The sequence below is a fragment of the Neophocaena asiaeorientalis genome, unplaced genomic scaffold (genome assembly GCF_003031525.2).
Source record: "Neophocaena asiaeorientalis asiaeorientalis breed wild unplaced genomic scaffold, Neophocaena_asiaeorientalis_V1.1 scaffold376, whole genome shotgun sequence".
NCBI lineage: Eukaryota > Metazoa > Chordata > Mammalia > Artiodactyla > Phocoenidae > Neophocaena > Neophocaena asiaeorientalis.
In genome coordinates this window covers 1103130-1127401 of record NW_020174368.1, presented here as the reverse complement: position 1 = coordinate 1127401, position 24272 = coordinate 1103130, and the positions used below count along the sequence as shown (strand labels likewise).

The 24272-nt window shown below is 39.6% G+C and overlaps 2 protein-coding genes across 5 annotated transcripts in view; one reads left to right on the top strand and one right to left on the bottom strand.

Moving 5' to 3' along the window:
• Positions 1 to 6876: 6876 nt before the first annotated feature.
• On the bottom strand, positions 6877 to 10517 carry SERF1B (small EDRK-rich factor 1B). Its single transcript, XM_024756192.1, has 3 exons — positions 10314 to 10517; positions 9410 to 9518; positions 6877 to 7141 (listed from the first exon to the last, which is right to left on the bottom strand). Exons 1-3 carry the CDS (start codon positions 10318 to 10320, stop codon positions 7069 to 7071), a joined length of 189 nt encoding a protein of 62 aa, XP_024611960.1. The 5' UTR covers positions 10321 to 10517; the 3' UTR covers positions 6877 to 7068.
• A 4279-nt stretch (positions 10518 to 14796) lies between these two features.
• The window catches only part of BDP1 (BDP1 general transcription factor IIIB subunit), an 85295-nt gene continuing 75819 nt past the window's right edge, over positions 14797 to 24272 (top strand). For all 4 annotated transcript variants that reach the window (XM_024756175.1, XM_024756176.1, XM_024756174.1 and 1 more), the window contains exons 1-5: positions 14797 to 15220; positions 17675 to 17951; positions 19540 to 19649; positions 20863 to 20922; positions 22634 to 22762. In XM_024756175.1, coding sequence (XP_024611943.1) covers positions 15009 to 15220; positions 17675 to 17951; positions 19540 to 19649; positions 20863 to 20922; positions 22634 to 22762 — 788 coding nt within the window. In that variant the 5' untranslated portion in view covers positions 14797 to 15008. The remainder of the gene's footprint in view (positions 15221 to 17674; positions 17952 to 19539; positions 19650 to 20862; positions 20923 to 22633; positions 22763 to 24272) is intronic.

The following is a 24272-nucleotide window of genomic DNA, read 5'->3' as shown; positions in this document are numbered from 1 at the left end:
ATTCAATACCCATTTATGATAAAAACTCTCCAGAAAGTAGGCATAGAGGGAACCTACCTCAACATAATAAAGGCCATATATGACAAACCCACAGCCAACATCATTCTCAATGGTGAAAAACTGAAACCATTTCCTCTAAGATCAGGAACAAGACAAGGTTGCCCACTCTCACCACTATTATTCAACATAGTTTTGGAAGTTTTAGAAACAGCAATCAGAGAAGAAAAAGAAATAAAAGTAATCCAAATCGGAAAAGAAGAAGTAAAACTGTCACTGTTTGCAGATGACATGATTCTATACATAGAGAACCCTAAATATGCTACCTGAAAACTACTAGAGCTAATCAATGAATTTGGTAGAGTAGCAGGATACAAAAGTAATGCACAGAAATCTCTTGCATTCCTATACACTAATGATCAAAAATCTGAAAAAGAAATTAAGGAAAAACTCCCATTTACTACTACAACAAAAAGAATAAAATACCTAGGAATAAACCTACCTAAGGAGACAAAAGACCTGTATGAAGAAAACTATAAGATACTGATGAAAGAAATTAAAGATGATACAAACAGATGAAGAGATATACTATGTTCTTGGAGAGAAAGAATCAACATTGTGAAAATGACTCTACTACCCAAAGCAATCTACAGATTCAATGTAATCCCTATCAGACTACCAATGGCATTTTTCACAGAACCAGAACAAAATATTGCACAATTTGCATGGAAACACAAAAGACGCTGAACAGCCAAAACAATCTTGAGAAAGAAAAATGGAGTGGGAGGAATCAGGCTCCTGGACTTCAGACTATACTACAAAGCTACAGTAATGAAGACAATATGGTACTTGCACAAAAACAGAAAGATAGATCAATTAAAAAAAAATCTACAAACAATAAATGCTGGAGAGGGTGTGGAGAAAAGGGAACCCTGTTGCACTGTTGCTGGGAATGTAAATTGATACAGCCACTATGGAGAACAGTATGGAGGTTCCTTAAAAAACTAAAAATAGAACTACCATATGACCCAACAATCCCACTATTGGGCATATACCCTGAGAAAACCATAATTCAAAAGGAGTCATGTACCACAATGTTCATTGCAGCACTATTTACAATAGCCAGGACATGGAAGCAACCTAAGTGTCCATCGACAGATGAATGGATAAAGAAGATGTGGCACATATATACAATGGAATATTACTCAGCCATAAAAAGAAATGAAATTCAGTTATTTGTAGTGAGGTGGATGGACCTAGAGTCTGTCATACAGAGTGAAGTAAGTCAGAAAGAGAGAAACAAATACTGTATGCTAACACATATAGATGGAATATAAAAAAAAATGGTTCTGATGAACCTAGGGGCAGGACAGGAATAAAGACACAGACATAGAGAATGGACTTGAAGACACGGGGAGGGGGAAAGGTAAGCTAGGACGAAGTGAGAGTAACATTGACATATATACACTACCGAATGTAAAATAGATAGCTAGTAGGAAGCAGCTGCATGGCACAGGGAGATAAGCTTGGTGCTTTGAGACCACCTAGAGAGGTGGGATAAGGAGGATCGGAGGGAGATGCAAGAGGGAGGGGATATGGGGATATACGTATACATATAGTTGATTCATTTTATTATACAGCAGAAACTAACACAACACTGTAAAGCAATTACACTCCAATAACGATGTTAAGAAAAAAAACAAAAAAAACCCCCAAAACTGCAGGGCATGCATTCTTTTCAAATGCACATGAAACACTGTCTAGGAGAGATCACGTTAGGCCACAAAACAAGTCTCAATAAATATAAGGAGACTGAAATCATATCACGCATCTTTTCCAACCACAACAGTATGAAACCAGTAACCAGTTGTAAGAAGAAAACTGGAAAACACACAACATGTGGCGACTAAACAACTTTTCAGTAAACCACCAATGGTTTAATGAAGAAATGAAAAAGGAAATAAAAAAATACCTTTAGACAAATGAAAATGGAAACACAATTTTCCAAAATCTATGGGACACAGCAATAGCAATTCTAATTGGGTAGTTCATAGCAATACAGGCCTGCCTCAAGAACAAGAAAAATCTCAAACAATTTAACTTTCCATCTAAAGGAATTAGGAAAAGAAGAACAAAGCCCAAAGTTAGTAGAAGTCAGGAAATAATAAAGATTAGAGCAGAAATAAATGAAATAGAGGCTAAAAAAATCAATTAAAAAGATCCGTGAAACTAAGAGCTGGTTCTTTGAAAAGATAAACAAAATTTATAAACCTTTCGCAAGACTCATCAAGAGAAAGAGGGGCCCCAAATAAAATCAGAAATGAAAGGGCAGAAGTTACAATTAATACCACAGAAATACCAAGAATCATGAGACTACCACAATTACACCAACAAACTGGACAGCACAGAAGAAATGGATAAATTACTAGAAATGTACAACTTTCCAAGAATGAATCAGGAAGAACAGAAAATCTGAACAGCCTGTTTACTAGTAATGAAATTGAATCAGTAACCAAAAAATGCCAACAAATAGAAGTCCAGGATCAGACAGCTTCACAGGTAAATTCTACCAAACATTTAAGGAACAGTTAATTAATACCTACCCTTCTCAAACTGTTCCGAAAAACAGAAGAATAAGGAATGCTTCCAAATTCATTCTACGAGTCCAGCATTAACCGATCCAAACCAGACAAAGAGAGTATAAAAAAAGAAAATTATAGGCCAATATCACTGATGAACAAAGATGCAAAAATCCTCAACAAAATATTAGCAAACTGAATTCAACAATACATTAAAAGGATTATACACTATAACTAAGTGGTATTTACCCCAGGGATGCAAGGGTGGTTCAATATCTACAAATCCATCAATGTTATATATCATATTAACAAACTGAAGAATAAAAATCATATAAGTAGCTGCAGAAAAAGCTGTTAAGAAAAATTCAACATCCATTTATGATAAAAGCTCGCAACAAAGTGGTTACAGAGGGAACATACCTCAACATAATTAAGGCCATATATGACAAACCCATAGCTAACTTCATACACAATACGGGAAAGCTGAAAGCTTTTCCTCTAAAATTGAGAACAAGACAAGGACACTCTTGCCACTGTTATTCAACATAGTTAGACATCCCAGTCAGAGCAATCAGACAAGAAAATAAATAAAAGTCATCCAGGGACCTCCCTGGTGGTCCAGTGGTTAAGACTCTGTGCTTCCACTGCAGGGGGTGTGGGTTTGATCCCTGGTTGGGGAACTAGGATCCCACATGCTGTGCAGCATGGACAAAAGCCAAACAAAAAGTCAACCAAATTGGACAGGAAGAAATAAAACTGTCACTATTTGCAGACAACATTATACTATATATAGAAAACCTTAAAGATGCCAGCAAAAAGACTATTAGAACTAAAAAAAAATTTAGTATAGTTTCAGGATACAGAATGAATATACAGAAACCTGTTGCATTTTTATACCTTAATAATGAACTAGCAGACAGAGAAATTAAGAAAACAATTCATTTGGAATTGCATCACAAAGAATAAAATACCTAGGAATTAATTTGCTCAAGGAGGTGAAAGACCTGTGCTCTGAAAACTGTAAAACACTTATGAATAAAATTGCAGGCAACTCAAATAAATAGAAAGCTATTCTGTGTTCATGGATTGGAAGAATTATTATTGTCAAAATGTCCATAACACCGAAAGCAACCTACAGATTCAATGCAATCCCTATCAAAACACCCATTGCATTTTTCAAAGAAAAAGAACAAATCTTAACCTCAAATAGCCCAAGCAATCTTGATAAAGAAAGGTTGAAGGTATCATGGTCCCTGATTTCAAACTATACTACTAAGTTCCAGTCATCAAAACAGTATGGTACTGGCACAAAAACAGACATATAGATCAAATGAACAGAATACACAGCCCAGAAATGAACCCACACTTAAATGCACAATTAATGTACAACAAAGGTGGCAAGAACACAAAATAGGGGAAAGACAGTCTCTTCAATAAGTCGTGGTGGCAAAACTGTAGAGTTATATGTAAAAGAATGAAACTAGACAATTTTTTTACACCATGTATGAAAATAAACTCAAAACAGATTAAAGACTTACATGTAAGACATGAAACCACAAATCTCTTAGAAGAAAATATAGGCACTATGTATGATATTTCACATCAGCATTAGCAGTATTTTTTTGGATCCGTCTCCTCAGACAAGGGCAACAAAAGCAAAAATAAACAGGGAATTCCCTGGCGGTCCAGTGATTAGGACTCTGTGCTTTCTGTGTAGGTTCAATCCCTGGTCGGGGAACTAAGATCCCACAAGCCACATAGCACAGCCAAAAAAACCCCCCAAAACCAAAAATAAACAAATGGGACTACACCAAACTAAAAAGCTTTTGCGTGGCAAAGGAAACCATCAACAAAATCAAAAGGCAACATCCTGAATGGCTGAATGGGAGAAGATATTTGCAAATGATATGTCCAATAAGGGGTTAATATAAAAAATACAGAGAGAAATTATACAACTCAATATAAAAAAAAAGAAACAATCTGATTAAAAAATGGTCAGAGGGGGCTTCCCTGGTGGCGCAGTGGTTGAGAGTCCGCCTGCCGATGCAGGGCACGTGGGTTCGCGCCCCGGTCCGGGAGGATCCCGCGTGCCGCGGAGCGGCTGGGCCCGTGAGCCATGGCCGCTGGGCCTGCGCGTCCGGAGCCTGTGCTCCGCAACGGGAGAGGCATGGCAGTGAGAGGCCCACGTACCGCAAGAAAAAAAAAAAAAAAATGGTCAGAGGATCTGAATAGATATTTTTCCAAAGACATACAGATGGCCAACCAATCCATGAAAAGAAGCCTACCACCACTAATCATCAGGGAAATGAAAATCAAAACCACAATGAGATATCACCTCACACTTGTCAGAATGACTTTTATCAAAAAGAAATAATGAGCGTTGGTGAGGATGTGGAGAAAAGGGAACTCTTGTGTACTGTTGGTGGGAATGTAAATTGGTATAGTCACAATGCAAAAGAGTATGGAGGTTCCTCAAAAAATTAAACATATCTGAAGAAAACAAACACACTAATTTGAAAAGATTTATCTATCCCTATGTTCATTGTAGCACTTACAACGGCCAAGATATGGAAGCAACCTAACTGTCCCTTGAGAGATGAATGGATAAAGGAGCTGTGGTGTATATGTACACATATACAATGGAATATTACTCAGCAATAAAAAAGAATGAAATCTTACCATTTGTGACAACATGAATGGACACAGAGAGTATTATGCTAAGTGAAATAAGCCAGATGGAGAAAGACAAATACCATATGGCTTCACTTACATGTGGAATCTAAAAAACAAAACAAATGAACAAACATAAACAAAACAGAAATTCACTCACAGGTACAGAGAACAAACTGGTGTCACCAGAGTGGAGGAAGGTGGGAAAATGCACAAAATAAGGGAAAAAGATTAAGAGATACAAACTTAGCTATAAAATAAAAAAGTCACGGGGATATAATGTACAGCGTAGGGAATATAGTCAATAATATTATAGTAACTTTTTGTGGTGATGGTGACTAGACATTGTGGTGATCACTTTGTAATGTATAAAAACATTGAATCACTATGTTGCACACCTGAAACTAATATTCTTTTTTTTTTTTTTATTTTTTTTTGCGGTACACGGGCCTCTCACTGCCGTGGCCTCTCCCATCGCTGAGCACAGGCTCCGGACGCGCAGGCTCAGCGGCCATGGTCCACGGGCCTAGCCGCTCCGCAGCATGTGGGATCCTCCTGGACCAGGGCACAAACCCATGTCTGCCGCACCGGCAGGGGGACTCTCAACCACTGCGCCACCAGGGAAGCCCTGAAACTAATATTCTAAGTCAATTATACTTAAACTAAAAACAAAAAACATTAACATATCCACAAAAAAAAAAAAGGCACTCTTAGAAGGCAAAGAGTGAATCCTAATGTAAACTATGTACTTTGGGTGATAATGATGTGTCAATGGAGGTTCATCAGTTACAGCAAGGATACCACTCTGGTAGGGGATGTTCATAATGGGGAGGCTATGTATGAGTAGGGCCAGGGGGTAGATGAGAAATCTAAATTTTTTTGTGACCCTAATTTTGCTCTATAAAATAAACTCTATTAAGAAAAAAAAGGCAGGGGCTCCCCTGGTGGTGCAGTGGTTAAGAATCCACCTGCCAACTCAGGGAACATGGATTCGAGCCCTGTTCTGGGAAGATCCCACATGCTGTGGAGCAACTAAGCCCATGTGCCACAACTACTAAGCCTGTGCTCTAGGGCCCATGAGCCATAACTACTGAGCCTGCATGCCACAACTACTGAACCCGCATGCATAGAGCCCATGCTCTGCAACAAGAGAAGCCACTGCAATGAGAAGCCGGTGCACCACAACGAAGAGGAGCCCCCATTCGCCGCAACTAGAGAAAGCCTGCATGCAGCAATGAAGAACCAACACAGCCAAAAATAAAATAAATTTCTTTAAAAATAAAAAAGAAATTCTTTTTTAAAAAAAGGCACTTATTCCAGAAAATTTTAAAGCTGTAAGTAGAACCCTTACTGAGACCTCATTTAGTTTATGTTCATTTAGTTGCTATTCCAGGTGGTTTTTACTATTTTTTGTAAATTTTTCAAGCAAACTAGTTGATTACAAAGCAAAATTAGATAAATGTATCTTAAATTCTATTACACAATAAAGTCGACTTTAAAGATATACTTTAACAAAGTTTATGACAAAGATTCTAGATTTATATACAATATCCTGTTACCTGATCATATTACCTCTCTAATAAATTGTATAAATGCTCACTGGTGATAAAAAACAATGTTCACCAATATGTCACATGCACGGTTAGTGTTTTATTCTTTGAAGAATGGTTCTGAAACATCACACTAAGTCAGGCTGAAAGGTAAAGTTTAAAATAGTTTTATAAGGATATAACATGTACTGACTGTTCACTCTACAAAATCTTGATCATAGAGCTTATGATACACTTAGTTAGCAGCAGCACCCAGGTTTTCCAAATAGTCATCATTTTTCTCTTGTCTGCATAGACTTCTTCTCATTGGCTGCCTTCTGCTTTTGCTGCATGATCTCAGAGTCCCTATATGGGGGGAAAAGGCTGTAAGTTGTTACAGGAAAACTGATTTTATGTTCTCATTTGTTTTCTATAATAATCCATTCAGTATATTAGAAAACAATTTAAAAGAAGATATAAACTTTCATGTCTTTCCATTTTCATGGACGGAGATAGAATGGTGAAGATAGAAGGTGAAGAATGGAAAGGCTTTGAAGTCAGATCTTATTTTGAATACAATCTGTACTGTTGTCATGACCTTGGATAAATGACCTCCAAGTCTTTTCAAAATTAGAGTAATACATATCAGGTTGTTCTGAGGAACACATACATACACATACACACACACACACACACACACACACACACACACACACACACACACACACACAAGCACACCATCTGACATGAGGCAGCTATATGTAGAAATAATGGCAATTAATCTTGGTTGTCAACAAAGTTAATTCACTATAAATTTTTTCGTGAATGAAGGGGCATTTCAGAAGTCTTCTAGATATCCTAAGTGGTACCTAGGGTTAGAACATAGATGTTATGAATCAATTCAGTTTCTTACAAGCCAAAAAGCAGGATATTCAGGGCATTTTCTTAACCCTTTGTGTCTCTGGCTGAACCTTCACATACTGTGAACTAAAACCAGATTACCTGGGCTGGATGGCCATGAGCCCATATTAAAAAATATATTAAATGGCTATGTATTCAACACCTACTATGTGCCAAGCACTTTGCTGGCTCTGGATTAAGTCCCACGACAACTTTGAGTTATTGTCCCTGTTTCAGATTTTTAAAAAAAGTTAAAGGCTTAGAGCTAAATAATTTGCCCCAAATCACACAAAAAACTAAGGTCTGTCCAATTTCAAAGACCAGGCTCTTTCCTATGTTGTTATTGCATATATTTAGTATTAGATTTTAATTCAGGATGAGTAGCTCTGTCCATGTTAGTAGACATTTCTGAGAGGCCAATAGCAAAAACAAGGAATGAGAAGGAAGGAAAAACAAGACAGCTACAAAAAAAATGAGGTATCCTGAATAAAAACAGTAATAGTTATTTTTCTGTTTGTAACCAAACTCTGCTGTGCTTGCTGTGTGATCTTAGTAATGTTATTGAAGTTCAGAGCCCCAGTCTCTCATTGCATGTATTGGGGCTAATAGCACTTTTCACAATTATGATGAATAGAGGTAATAAATATAGAGCATCTAGCACAGAGCTTTGTAAGCAGTGGGTAGTCATTAAGCAGTGACTATCACTGAGCCAAACTACACTAAGTTTCTCAATAAAAATATTATTTCAGGGTTACTGATCTGTACCATTCCACTGATTGGTTCACTTCTACTCCAATATAAGTAAACAAATTTAAAGCAAAGCTTATCACTTTAACAATAAATGTCATAGAAAGACAGTGTGAAGTGATAATTAAGGGCTTCAACTTCATTAAATTCTGACTGCATATCAGAATCACCTGGGGAGCTTTTAAAGTCAGGTTTAACTTAAGTATAATAAAATTTACCTAGAGCACCTTTTAATGTCCAGCCCCACACCAATTAATTCAGGGCTGGGTGTAAGGCACAGGCTTGAGCAGACATCAAGTTTTCCCAGGTGGTTCTAATGTGCAGCCAGCCTTGAGGACCACAGAGAAGCCACGATGGAGCCTGTGTAGTCAATTCTTCACCTGGCCTCCGAGTTTCACATGAACAACAAAATTTGATTTTAGAATAAAATGAAATTTGGCTAACTTTTTTTAGAAACATGAATGCTTTTCTTAAAAAAAACTTAAGCTGTAGTCTCAAAGTATTGATATTTCTGTAGCAGTTTTGTATTGTCACTTGTATGTCAAGGCAGTGCACCTGCATTCTCTCCAATCCAATGGATCTTCAGAAGTCAGTATAACTACATATACTTTGTGTCTCTTTCAGAAGTTATCAATATAATTGGTGACCTGTCACCCAGAGTAGTATGAGTAGGATGTCTGCTTGGAAAATGTTTACCCTCAGCACCTAACAATGCCTTGCACATGGAAGCTAAATGAAATTCTTATGGTTGTGGTGGAGCTGCATGAGATTCTCTGCAAGACAAATTATAGCTTGAGAGCTTGAAATTCTTCATCCATGGGTTGGGATAATGACTATCGCTTATAATTTTAGTATGCCTGGCACACAACAGATATGCAGCTGTTACCCCTTCCTTGCAGGCCTAGTTCTACTAAGGATTTTAAAACTGCTTTCCATTCTCCAAAATGAAAACTTCTGTGACTTGAGAATTCCTTTAGCATAACTCACCTCTGTTTCCTCTGAGAGGCAGTCAAGCTATCCTCTTTTCTTTTTCCCTTACTAATTTCCTGGGATTTCTTCATGTTTTTCTGGCGGGCAAGTTCTCGTTGATTTCCACCTACAAAGAGAAATAGTGATGTTATTTTTCCATCTCCAAAATTAATAATTCCATTCTAAGGGTCTTATTTAAATGCATCTGAAGTTTGCTTTTTAAGAGATAAGCCAGCAGAGTACTGCACTGAATGTTGTTCCGGGGATCTGACGACAAGGAGGAAGCTTAAAGGTAAACACTAAAGTTCCTAACAGTATCATGATACCAGTTAAGGTGTTCACTGGCTATAAACACCATATCTCTTAAAGGAGGCGTTCCAATCGTCTGTCTCTATGGGCCAGTATTCCAAAATAAGTTCTGGCTTTTGAGAGGTGTGGGTGGAGAGAGAAAGATACACCACAGATTACACCTCGCACACACGTTGGCCCATCATAATTCAACTGTTAAGCGAGCATTACAGATGCTTGTAAAACATTACCTTCGAGGGCCAAACAAAAGAACTAGAGAGGAGACTTAGAGTTCCCTGTCCTCGTTAGGCCTCACGACCTTAATTAAGTATTAAGCACCAGCTATAAACCACCTCCAGACCAGGATCCCTCCCGGGGCTCCACACACCTCACCACCGGGGAGGTGTTCCTTACCGTGTAAACTCGCACCCGAGGGGCAGGCACCTGCCCGACCTTTCAGGCCGGACCGGAGCCAACCGTCCCTCTCCCTCTGCTGACTAAAAACCGGGTCACCACCGCGCCGGACGTAAGGGGTTTCACCAGCTGGCCCCAGCCTGCCCGCCCGCCGCACCTTGGAGCTCGACTTCCTCGCCGGACGCTCCCCGCCGCTTCCCCTACCCGTCCTCATACTCACGGGCCATGTTGACCACCGGACCGAGCCTGGAAAAGAGCGACTCGGAAAAGCAAAGACTTGTTCGCACGCTCAGCGGCCGTCCCCACCCGTCGATCTGGAAGCCTAAGCCCGCGCGGGCCCTCAGCAGGGACACGCCTGTGCTCGGTGGACGGCCCAGCCCAACGAAGCCAGACAACAGCAGTCGCCGTGGCCGGCGAGTGACTGCGCGTGCGTGGCCGGTGGGGGGGGGCGGGGCGGTGCCCGACTAGGGCCCAGGAGCCGCAGCTCCGGGGTTAGTCATCCGCCCCCGGGGCGTTTCGGCCGTGCAAGTTTGCTAAAGTCGGGAAAGCGGCCCTGTGTCTGAGCGAGGCACAGACGTGTGTGGATTTTCCCTCGGTATACCGGTCACTGGGACTTAGCCAGCCCCTATTTTTTTGATAACGACGTTAAACGCTACAATATCTAACTTTTCGAAAAGGAAAGTTAGCTTTTTTCATCCCGTTGCAGAGGCGGGAAGGAGAGGAAGGGGACAGAACAGATTGAGGGTTAACTCTTTGAAAGCCAGTGTTGGCCCTTCATAGTTTCCTTCTTTTTTTTTTTATTTCTGGTACGTGGGCCTTTCACTGTTGTGGCCTCTCCCGTTGCGGAGCACAGGCTCCGGACGCGCAGGCTCATTGGCTATGGCTCAGGGTCTCAGCCGCTCCGCGGCATGTAGGGCTCTTCCCCGACCGGGGCACGAACCCGTGTCCCCTGCATCGGCAGGCGGACTCTTAACCATTGCACCACCAGAGAAGCCCCATATTTTCCTTCTTTATGCACGCACCAAGCCTGCAAGGTAGACTTCGTTGTTCTCATTTTACGAAACAGGCAACTGAGACTCTGAGAACAGAAGCGCTGACCTAATAGGTAGGGACGGGTAGAAATATGATTCAAATTGAAAACGGACTCTAAAGTCTGTTCATTTCCCGTTTGATCCCAGTGCGCTTGTCACGGTCGACAGTACTTTAGGAGTTCTGTGGCTCTGTGCCTGGGTTGTGTGATGGGGAGAGAATGCTAGGGAATGCAGTCTTACCACGAATTCAGAATAGCCCAGAATAACCTTAAACCTATGTAAAAGCTATGGAGCATCTGCCATTGCTAGAAACAGACGTGTAAAGATGCTTGATACTTATTTTCATCTATTCCGTTAATTATTACAAACTGAGAAATGTGTAGAGTTAGTCTGGACACCCTGAAATCACCCCTTTTTTTTTTTAAGTTTTTAATTTGGAAGATTTCAAACATATACAAAAGTATAGAAAATACTATAGTGGACCTCCAAGTATATAAGACCAAGCTTCAACAATTTTTACTTCATCTCATAAAAATTACCTGAGGGTTTTGGAGATGGAATGTCTGGGTTGAAAGCCCAGCTCTCTCAATGAGTAGTTGTGTGAACTTGGGAATGTCATTTCATTGCATTAAAGCTTCCTTACTAGTAAAATGGGGAGGTAACTGTACCTCCTTCATTAATCAAATTAATATATGTGAAGTAGTAAGTGCCCAGCACAGGATAGCACTCAACATATTAGCTATACTTGTCATCATTCTTTCAACCTCAGAGAGCCGTTCATGCTTATCACTCTCCCTACGACCCACCCCTCCTCCTCAATACTGCTTACAGGCTAGGTGTCTCCACTTAGGGACCTCTTCTGCAGTAACTTGAGCAGGGGAAAAGATTGACTTTCTGGCCAGGTTCTTTATAGAGATAAAGAGACCATCTAAAGAGGAAGGGAAGGAAGGAGTTTGGGATTGAACTTAAGTAGAGTTGTTTCTGTATGTGGTCTTAAGAGTCTAATTGAGCTTTTTCTTTGCAACTGAAAATATAGTTTTTGAGTTGTAGGGATACACATGATGTATCCCATGTATACAAGAAATGTTGGGTGTGTCTGCCAGAGAAAACTAGAGACTTTTAAAATTACTATGATGCCGTTAAGACTGTACAAACTAGGAGGAATTATGTGACTGCCCAAGGTCACACAGCTAGCCATGAGCTGAGCCACGATCAAAACGCGAGTCTCAGAATTATTTTAAAATGATGAATTGGGCGATTGGGATTGACATGTATACACTGATGTGTATAAAATTGATGACTAATAAGAACCTGCTATAAAAAAGTAAATAAAATAAAATTCAAAAATTCGAAAAAAAACTGTACAAACTTGGGATGTGTAACAAATAGCTTATGATTTTATGTTAAATAGTAAAATTGAATCTGACTCTGTTCCCATCCCTTTACAAATAGGAAATTAAATCCTAGTCATTATTTACTTCTTTACCTGCAGAAATGTGGGAATACCATAGACTCTTAGGTGAAACAGAGGGTTTGGGGAAAGGGCTTATGTCTTCAGTCTATACTGGAATATGTTCAAAGCTGTATGGTTCTGGCAGTAGCTCCAAGATTCCTGAGATATCTGCAGCAGGGGTTATTTTTCTCAGGTCCTTGAGCTTCCTTAGGTGTGTCTGAGGTCCTATTCCCTCTCCAGAGTACTGGAGGGAGCCCACAGACCTCCATTTCCTTCCCAGTCTTGAAAGAATCTTTTCTCTCTGTACTTTCAGTCTGGCTTTCCTACTCTTAAAAACACTTGTCTCTCTTCTTTCTCCTTCAGGACCTAGCAATCTCTTCAATCAGTTCGGGATTTTATTCCTTTGACATTTTGTCATTAATGTAGCAGGATGTTCTTGTAGAATTTTCTTCTCCTTCCAAGAAGGAAGTCAGGCCTTTGTTTTCTATGCATCAGGGGAATTGTACTACTGGTTCAAACACTGGCCCATAATCTCTAGAGTCAGCCTCATCTCTGGACATTTTTCCTCTCATCATAGAGGACTTCCCTAACCACCCTACATAAAGTAAACCAGCCTCCCATTAACCTCTGTCATATCACCCTATAAATTTCTTTCATGGCATTTAATAATTCTTAAATTATCTTGTTCATTTGTTGAATTTTCCTTTCCCACACAGAATGTCTTGCTTATTGCTCAGTTGCTCTCTCCTGAAGCAGATTAAGAATGCTCACGTTAATTTACAAAGTTTTGGGACTAGCCTGGTGGTCCAGTGGGTAAGACTCTGAGCTCCCACTGCAGGGGGCCCGGGGTTCGATCCCTGGTCAGGGAACTAGATGCTGCATGCATGCCACCAGTTAAGATCCCACATACCACAATGACGATCCCGAGTGCAGCAACTAAGACCCAGTGCAGCAAAATAAATTAGAAATATATATATATATTTAAAAAGTTCCATGTTTCTCCCAAAATGAGCCTAATAACATATATTTTTTTAAATTTACAAAGTTTTAACCATATTTTTTTCCTTTTTTCTTCTTTTTAAACTTTTGGCTGTGCCGCAGGGCTTGCGGGACCTGTTTCCTGATCAGGGATGGAACCCATACCCTCAGCACTGAAAGCGCGGAGTCCTAGCCACTGGACCGCCAGGGAATTCCCATTAACTATAATAATTTTTGAACAGGTATTACATTCACATTAAAAAGTAAACAAGGATATACAGTGAATGTTCTTTTTTCCCACGATGTGTTTCCCAGGAACTCAGTTCCCTTCCTAGGAGTTATCTATTATCACTTTCTTCACACTTTAATTTCTAATCTATGTTTTACCCATTTTAGAATTTTAAAAAATATATATTTATTTATTTATGGCTGTGTTGGGTCTTCGTTGCTGTGCTTGGGGTTTCTCTAGTTGGCGGTGAGCGGGGTCTACTCTTCGTTGTGGTGCGAGGGCTTCTCTTGTTGCGGAGCACGGGCTCTCGGTGCGCGGGCTTCAGTAGTTGTGGCACATGGGCTCAGTAGTTGTGGCTCGCGGGCTCTAGAGCTCAGGCTCAGTAGTTGTGGCGCACAGAGATCTTCCCTCGCCAGGGCTCAGGGCTCGAACCCGTGTCCCTTGCATTGGCAGGCAAATTCTTAACCACTGCGCCACCAGGGAAGTTCCTCATTTTAGAATTTTTTTTTTTCATTTTAGAATTTTTAAGCCTTAGGGACGCGCTGATGAACAGGCAGCGTTCTACAGGACCCTCTTAAAAAAAAAAAAGCCAGCAACTTGTTTTTGTTTTTGCCTGCATTCTCACCCCACCCTCAACCCCCCCTCGCCGCGCAGCTTGAGGGATCTTAGTTCCCAACCAGGGATGGAATTCGCACCACCCCCAGTGGACGCGCGGAGTCTTAACCACTGGACAGCCAGGGAAGTCCTACGGCCAGGGATTTTAATAGTTCCTGTAAGAGTTTGGGCTGAAGGACTGCCTACCTCCTTCTGCTCTTTTGAACAAATCCTAAGGAGCCCTGGAGAAGGAAGAGTACACCGTCTGGCGTCTCAATTTCCGGTTCACCGGTAACCCAGGCTCCATAACTTGACGGTTACCATGGCTCCGGTGCTGTGCGTCATTCCGCGGCGCTGGATGATGACGTAATAACTTCCGGCGCCCTCTGAGGGCGGGGGAACGAGGTACCGGGGGAAACTTAGCTATTAGTGTAGCAGGGTCATGAAGAAGAGGCGGCGGCGGGAGATCGGAGGCGGCGGCGGGGGCGTGAAACTGCGGTAGCTGCCCGCTGGGCTGTTGGTGTGGCTTTGTGGGAAGGGCGTAGTTCCTAAAGCCCTCTCCAGGCAGCAGTCGGGGCTCGGGGTTGAGAGCGGCCGTGGGGTCGCCTCCCCGGGCCCCCTGGCTCCGCCATGTTCCGCAGGGCACGCCTTAGCGTGAAGCCCAATGTCAGGCCTGGAGCAGGCGCCAGGGGCTCCACCGCCCCCAATCCACAGCGTGAACGAGAGGCTCCCAGGCCGCCGGAGCCTGCAGCGGCCTCTGTCCCGAAGCCAGCGGAATCCACAGATGTGCCCCCGGTGGATTGTGGGGAAAAGGAGCTCCGAGAAAAGATTCCCAAGAGCAGGTAAGTACTTGCAGAGGGGAGCATTTTCATCTGCCCCGCCTCTCCGGGCGTGTCACCTGGAAGCTGAGCAAAGAAACTTTACCGTAGAAGTACCCCCTCGCTTGTACTAAGCCTGACAGCTGAGGCCGAGGAACACACTGCCAACTGTAGTTGGTCCCTCTAACCACGGTGAGGCAAGTGTGGATTTTGTTACAGTGTGTAGATTCTCGGGGAGGCGACCATGTCTTCAAGTGGTGGTGGGAAGAATCCAGGTCTAGCAATCTTCAAGAAAATCCACACGTGGTACTATTCATTAGAGCATTTAGATTATCGCAGTTTTCATTCTTTTGGAGTATTTTACGGGAGTAAGTTGTTTTTTTTTAATCTTGAAAACATTTATTTTTAAAAGAAGAGCAGTGTTACTTTGATTCTGCTGATTTATGTCAATGGAAAGGAACTGGTTACTTGTTTTGATTTGAGGGTGTGCCCCTTTAACTATGGTGACCATGTTTTCTGAACAGAAAAGCATGTGTCATGTACCACATTTAGATTCAGGATTCTTCTACTTAACAGTTTATGGACTTTGCCCAGGCAGAATGTACTCATCTGCAAAATGGGGATAATGTAACTCTTTATTGTGGAGATTAGAAATAGCTGATATAAACTGTCTTGCACGGGACATGACAGAATAGTTGCCTACCTTTAGGTGTTTAAAGGTGATGGAGCAAAGTAGTTAAAGTTAAGACATGTTGAGCTAATAATGGCCTCTGTTTTTATACTATAAATGTGAGGAAACCAATGAAAATCAACCCTATTAAATAACAGTGAGATGGTATAAATTTATACTGTGACAGGAAGGTGACAATTTTATTCTTTTCTCTTTTGGCTTGGCTTCTGTTGACCTCAGCTGGTGCTTAGTATAGAGTATTATTTTGATAGCTTAATGATGCTTAGTAATTTCCAAGTTTCTTACATGAATTTGTTTCAGAATTTCTCCCAACAGTGGAATAGAAATACCAGTTACTGTTAAATTAATAAAGTTCACAGAGATCCTGTTAACTTCATGTGAATGTATGATTATTGATAATTTAGTAAATTACTTATTCTGTAGTCTTGAGACATTTAAGCTCAAGGATATTGCTTTCTTAGACTTGACATTTAGGGGTTTTTTTTTGTTTTTTTTTTTTTTTTTTTTTGTGGTATGCGGGCCTCCCACTGTTGTGGCCTCTCCCCTTGCAGAGCACAGGCTCCGGATGCGCAGGCTCAGCGGCCATGGCTCACGGGCCCAGCCGCTCCGCGGCATGTGGGATCCTCCCAGACCGGGGCACGAACCCGTGTCCCCTGCATCGGCAGGCGGACTCTCAACCACTGCACCACCAGGGAAGCCCTATACTTGGTTTTTTATCATGTGTTTCCTTTTTTTTTTGGTGGGTCTTTGCTAATTGTAAAAATCCATAGGGTATATGTTCTGTCCTTATGCATTCATCTTGATTGGGTGAAATGCAAATGGCACATGTATCACATTATAAGGGCTGAGATAAGAATTTAAATTGGATACTTTTTGGAAAAGTTATTCTATAGTTTAGGCATTTTTTCACTTTTATATAAAACTAATCATAACATATGAAAAAAGTAGACTGCTTTTAATTCTTGACTTACACCCTCTTAATTTGCTTTTAGGCAATTCCTGAAATATTTATATCCAATCTGAATTTGGATATGTAATTTGAAGTGACTGAGTACTTTTTTTGAGTGAAGAGTTTATTTTGATAGCTGAATAAGTAGAGTTATACCTGACAAAAGATAAATGATTTTTGCCTCAAACAGAATTTGGTTTGATTAATGTAGTTAAATGAATGTCTTCAAATACAGCAATACAAATATTTCAGAGGTTTGATATTTTGTTTGGTTTAACTGATCTCAAGTTGATAATTAAAGTAAAATGCCAAAAATTTAGATCACTTTAGGAAGTGTCAATGTGGATTATAAACTTAATTTTAAAAAACAACTCTCATTTAATGGTGTACAGTCTGTAAAAATACTGAATCACTATGCTGTGCACCAGAAACTAATATAATATTGTAAATCAACTATATACTTCAATTAAAAAAATTTTTTTAGATCAAAAGAAAACAAATCTCTCCGTTATTGAATAATTCAAATTAGGCAAATTAAGCTTTGTTTTGTAACTTAGGTTTTTTTGTTTGTTTTTTGAGGTACCTAGCATGAGCATAAAATGTTCTGTAATGTTCTTAGGGATTTGAAGTTTGAAAAGGATCATCAATCTTCATTAGAATTCCATATCTGTTAAAAAGATGTACTGAACAAAAATTTTATTGCAACCTCTGTTGAAGTCATTGATTATTAATAATGAGATTTTGCTCTTTTGGATTTTTGTCAGACTAGTTGTTAAGGCTGAAATATTTAAAAGAAGATCCATGGTGCCCTTATTTTTTTCTTTTAAAATTTCAACAGTGATGAAAAGACTGATGGTGGGAAGGATGTTGAAGAATCCAGTAAATCTTCCTCTACGGTTTCACAGAGAAGAAAGCGAGTATCAACTACTTTTAGTCTGGTTAAACCTAGTGTCAGTGTTCCTTCAGAACCTCATCCTTTATCTACAGTTAATCAAGAAGCTCCACAGCCAAACCCTGTTCCAACAAAAGAGAAACAGCCATGCTCAGACAGATACCGAATATATAAAGCCCAGAAACTGAGAGAAATGTTAAAAGAAGAATTGAGGAAAGAGAAGGTATGGTAGAAAAATCAGAATTTTGACTGTTGCCTGCTAGATTTCTGTTTTTATGTTAGGCATCATTCGGAGGAAGAACAAGCATCTGTAGCATTTTGATGAGGGAAACAAAACCAAGTAACATCCCTCATGTTAATAGAATATCCCCTTTTGTTTGTTTGTTTGTTTTTTGGCTGCTGGATCTTTCCCAACCAGGGATTGGACCCGTGCCCCCTGCAGTGGAAGCGCAGAGTCTTAACCACTGGACTGCCTGGGAAGTCCCAGAATATCCCCTTTTGTTAACAGAACGATTGAGAAGCACTATAGAGTTAATAAGCTATTTTTTCCACGATATTAATTTTTGTATATTTTTTTCATCTATATCTTTCATTGTTTTTGGCGGAGGCCACAAATAGAAGTTTTACGTGTATGCACACACATATACAGATACACGTACAGATGTATTCATGAACTAAACCTTCAGTGAGATTTTTCCTGAAGATGTCCAATTGACGCGAGTTATATTCATTTGAATTAAGACAAGTGTAGTTGAGCAAAATGAATTGGTGATGTTTTCTAAATTGACAAATTTAGACTAGTGTCTAGCAAATAGTAAGAGCCCGACAAATGTCAGCTCTTATTATTAATTTATAGAATGCCCTCCTTTTTTTAACTAAGAGGAAGGCACTTATCTTGGTGCTTTTTTTTTTTGGCCGTGCCACACAGCTTGCAGGATCTTAGTTTCTTGGCAGTAAAGCATGGAGTCCTAAGCACTGGACTGCCAGGGAATTCCCCTTTGGTGCTTTATATTCGTATCTCGTTTAAATATCTCAGCTGTGCGAAGTGGCTATCACTATTTACACAGGAGGAGGAGGAAATAAGCTCAGAGAGGTTGTTTGCTTTGTATCAAACATCAGTGGAGGATATGGGATTTGAATTCGTATCTTCTAAAATCTAAGCCTCTAAAAATGTTCTCTGTTTTATAGAATCTGCTTAATTAGATTTATTTGAGGGAATTAAAAATTTGCTTCAAGAATTCTGTAAAATATACAGAATTCCAACTCACTACAGGGCAAATAAAAGCTATATATAAATTTTCAGTACACTATTGTAGTTAGTCAGCATCAGTAAGCATGATTTTATACGTTGAGCTTTTATGCAGTCCCAGTCACTTTATTTATTTATTTATTATTTTTTAGCTGTGCCACGTGGCACACAGGATCTTAGTTACCTGACCAGGGATCGAACCCCGGCCCCCTGCAGTGGAAGCCTGGAGTCCTAACGACTGGACCGCCAGGGAAGTCCCAAGTCCCAGTCACTTTAGTGTTTTAAAATTCCTTTATGTGCTACAACTTTTTAATACAAGTTTATAAATGTTTTCCTCAAATTAGGCATAATTGTGATAGGAATAATCTTCAAGCATTTGCAATGAATACAGCAGTAGGCTGTATACTTAAATATATACATGTAAAATTCTTCTTTTTTAAAATTTTTTAAAATTTATTTTTATTTTTTAAAATAATATTTTTATTATTTTGGACTGCCAGGGAATTCCCCTAAAATTCTTCTATATTTATAGAAGTGTATCTCTGTGTGTTTGTGTATCTAGAAGCAATGGAAAAACAAATATGCTGTAAATGAAAGTCAGAGGCCACCAGATCGTTCCAAAATGACTATGAGAGACTTCATATATTACCTGCCAAATAACAATCCAATGACGTAAGTAAACTTTATTTCTATTTTACTTTCTTTGAGTATATAGTGATTTAAGTAAGTATCACTTTTAAAGTATGGTTTCATGTTTTCCAACAACATGTTGACAAAATTTATAGCACATATGATGTCCTTTGGATAAGAATTTTATAATAAAAATTAGTGCTAGTTCGGACTTCCCTGTGGCTCAGTGGTTAAGAATCCGCCTGCCAATGCAGGGAGCACAGGTTCGATCCCTGGTCCAGGAAGATCCCACATGCCGCGGAGCAGCTAAGCCCGTGTGCCACAAATGAGCCTGCGCCCCAGAGCCTGTGAGCCTGCGCCTCAGAGGCCGTGAGCCACAACAAGAGAAGCCCATGTGCCTAGAGCTCGTGCTCCGCAACAAGAGAAGCCACTGCAGTGAGAAGCCCGCGCACCACAATGAAGAGTAGCCCCCCCTCGCTGCAACTAGAAAAAGCCCGCACACAGCAATGAAGACCCAATACAGCCAAAAAAAAAAAAAATTAGTGCTATTTCAAGTAACTGTTTTCTTGGGATGGTAAAGATGCCCTTTACCTCTGAGATTAAAAAAAAATTTCTTTTGTTTTATTACCAAGATGCAGTAAAACCAACTAAACAACTTTTCTCTAATCAAGTTTGCCATTTACGTTTCTTACATACTATAAGGTGATCTAAAGGGGTGATCTTATTTTTATATCCTACCTCCTCATTAAATACAGTGGCATTTGATTAACAAATCCTCCAAGAACAAAGCTTCTTTAATCAAAGTTAGCCTGGGGAGGCAGAGAGTTTATAATAAATCTCCTCACTGTGTTGTTGATGGTGTAGCAGGTGGATGTAGGAGTAATGGCATATTTTCAGTGTAGTCTTTTTCAGGCTCAGTACATCTTCGGCTTAGTTAAGAGAAGAGCCAGAAACCTAGGTTTTGAGTTGTTTGACATCTAGGAGTTGGAAACAAGCCACTTAGGTTGTTTTATGCCTTCACTGAGGAATTAGAGGGAAGAGTGTTCCCTACTTAGGGCCTAACAAATTATTTATATTGATGACAAAAGTTTTTGACTGAAAAATGGAGTGTTGGACCACCCCATCATTAATGGTAGTGTTATGGTATATCATAAAAAAATTGCAAGTTAAAATTATTTGCTTCTTCCTCAGATAGAATTGACAAAATGTAAATTACTTATTTATTAAAAGGTATGTTTTGACTTGTGTTTAATAGTTCTTCACTGGAGCAAGAAAAGAAAACTGAAAAATCATTGACACCAGTCCAGACAAGAGAGTAAGCATCTCATCTGTTTTGAATATATTCTGTTATGGGTAAATTTTTTTAAAAAATGAAATCAGGGCTTCCCTGGTGGCGCAGTGGTTGAGGGTCCACCTGCCGATGAAGGGGACGCGGGTTCGTGCCCTGGTCCGGGAGGATCCCACATGCCGCGGAGCGGCTGGGCCCGTGAGCCATGGCCTCTGAGCCTGCGCGTCTGGAGCCTGTGCTCCGCAACGGGAGAGGCCACAGCAGTGAGAGGCCCGCATACCACAAAAAAAAAAAAAAAAAAAAAAAAAAAATCAAATGATGCTTCCTGTTTTAGTTAAATTACATGTGATAGGAATTTTTAAATGGAACCACAAGAATAAAAGTTACTGCTTGATTTAAGTCAACATGAAAGCCTCACACTCCTTGTATATTACATGTATAAATAGAGTTATGATTTTAAATTAAAGCATTTAGAATTACAAAAGGTTTTGTTTCAGAATAATAATATTCACATGGTACAAAATTCAAAAGGAACAAAAGTGTACTGAGAAAAGTTTTCCAACTTTGTTTTTCTGCCGTCTAGTCCGTCTTCCTGGAGGCCACAAATGTTACCACATTTTTAACTTATCTTTCTAATGCTAGTCTATGTCTATGCAAGCAAACATATAGTTATTTTCTATTTCCTCCTTTTTCTTTCCTTTCTCCTTTCCCCTTCCTTTTCTTTTTTTTTAAGCATTTTGTATACACTGTCCTTCAGTAGGTATAGTTTGGTTTTTTGTTTTTTCAGTAGGTATAGTTTTGATGCCAGTTAGAGAGTCTCTTTTTGTGTTCAAGCCTTCACTGTCATATATTAGTTTATTCCTAAGAAATCCCTCTAAGAGACCTCCTAGGAAGTTATTGTAGACTTGTAATTCAAGGTAGGGAATTGTGGAAAATTAGCAGAAACATTGGGACTTTCTGGTTGTTGCTTCAAGTAACAATCATTAAGTAATGATTACTCTTTTTTTTTTTTTTTCCACACTGTGTGGCTTGCCAGATCTTAGTTCCCCAATCAGGGATTGAACCTGGGCCATGACAGTGAAAGCGCCAAGTCCTAACCACTGGACTGCCAGGAAATTCCCTGTAATGATTACTCTTTCTTAGAATCCACATTGTTTTAAAGCAGAACTCACAAGCTTCAGAAATCGTTATGTTTTTACAGACTTATAGGTTATGTTTCTTTCAATAAGACCTTAAGGAGATAATGTAATTGAATGGAAAGTATATGGAATTTGGAGTCATTATTTAGAAAACTGTTTGGCTTCTTGGTCTGTTCTTACTGTTGTGTAATCTAGAGCAAGAGTAATTTATCTTCTCCAAGTTTCAAATGGGCATGAAAAACTAACCCCCAAGGGTTGTTTTGAAGAGGTAATAACATGATCTGGAAACTAATGCTGTAAGGGTTATTTTTGTTAATTCCATACTATTGGATGGTTTACTCTTATACTCTATTGAGATAGAAAAGATGAGCATTTATTTCTCTTTGATGGAGTAAAGACTCCTATTAAATGCTACTAGATAAAATTTGAGAAAATCTTATAACCATGGCCTTAACAACACATAGTATTTTCAATTAGGTTATAGGGAAAGTGGGAAATAGCTAGAAGGTTGAAAGTGCAGTAATTTGTTTTAGAAGTTCATAATGTTCAGGGAATATTTCTCATAGCTGTATGAATTAACCTACCTTTACATTTGGTAGGCAAGAAGGTAAGAGTACTCCTGATGGTGAAGATAATGAAGAAATAGAAGAGGAGATGGATGATGGGCCATTGCTGGTTCCTCGAGTAAAAGTGGCAGAAGATGGTTCTATTATTTTGGATGAAGAAAGGTAAGTTAAAAAAGAGAGAGAGATAGATTGTGGTTTTATGAGAACAAATGAGCTTTGTCTAATGAGAGACATTGAGTTTCTGTATTTGTCACTGTCACTTAGACTCTAATGTTTATATTTGCATAATGGATGTTATAAATAGAAAGATGGGTTACATTCATTTATAATTTTCAGAAATTTTTATAATGCTGTCCTTTATATGAGGAGATGGTACTGCTGACCTGCCACCCACTAACCTACTACCATTGTTTTATTAATTTTACTGGTAATTGAGATGAGCTATTGAACTAATCACATGATGTCCTCCACTGAGAATATATTTCGAAGATTGACTCAGCCTTGATGTCAATATTCAAGCTATGTATTATTAACTAATACCATATTCTGGTGTGTGGTGTTAACTATTGAAAATACAATGAAACATAGGTTTAACATATTTTATGATTTTTAATTGACTTTCTGGCTTAATTTCTTAGTTATAACATTAAATTTCTCAAATTTGGCATTGTGGAATTTAGTTGTCTTTCCAATGTGGTTTTTTTTTTTTTTTTTCTAATGTGTGTTTTTAAAAAAAGAAGATGAGGGACTTCCCTGGTGGACCAGCGGTTAAGACTCCGTGCTCCCAATGCAGGGGGCCCAGGTTCGATCCCTGGTCGGGGAACTAGATCCTGTGTGCCGCAACTAAAAGATTCTTGTGTGCCACAACTAAAGATCCCGTTCGAGGGTACGAAGATCTGTGTGCTGCAACTAAGACCTGGTGCAGCCAAATAAATAAATATTTTAATTTATAAATTTATTTATTTGTTTTTGGCTGTGTTGGGCCTTCGTTGCTGCACAGAGGCTTTCTCTAGTTGTGGCGAGCGGGGGCCGCTCCCTGCTGCGGTGCGCGGGCCTCTCACCACAGTGGCTTCTCTCGTTGCAGAGCACGGGCTCTAGGTGTGTGGGCTCTAGGCGTGCGGGCTTCAGTGGTTGCGGCCCGTGGGCTCAGTAGTTGTGGCTTATGGGCTCTAGAGCACAGGCTCAGTAGTTGTGGTGCACGGGCCTAGTTGTTCCGCAGCATGCGGGATCCTCCCGGACCGGGGATCGAACCCGTGTCCCCTGCATTGGCAGGCGGACTCTCAACCACTGCGCCACAAGGGAAGCCCCTAAATAAATATTTTTAAAAATAAAAAAAGAAGTTAAATTAGTAAGGAAATAAAAAAGAGGGATGGAAAGTCTTCTGACAGTTTTATTAGTAATAAATTGTTTTATACTATGTAAATTCTATGATAAACGTAAATGTAATGCTATTAATGATAATTGTTTTTGCATATTGTTTCCACTATTTGGTGATGATGATTTTATTGGTAATTAAATTCTTAAAAGCATATTTAACTGCTTTGTGTGCAGGAATATAAAATGTAAATATAAAATGCTTATATTTCTCAGTATCCCCTGTTGGGTATTGCATGATAAGATAATATATATTAAATATAGGGGACATGCAGAAGTCAGTAAAAAACAATTATTT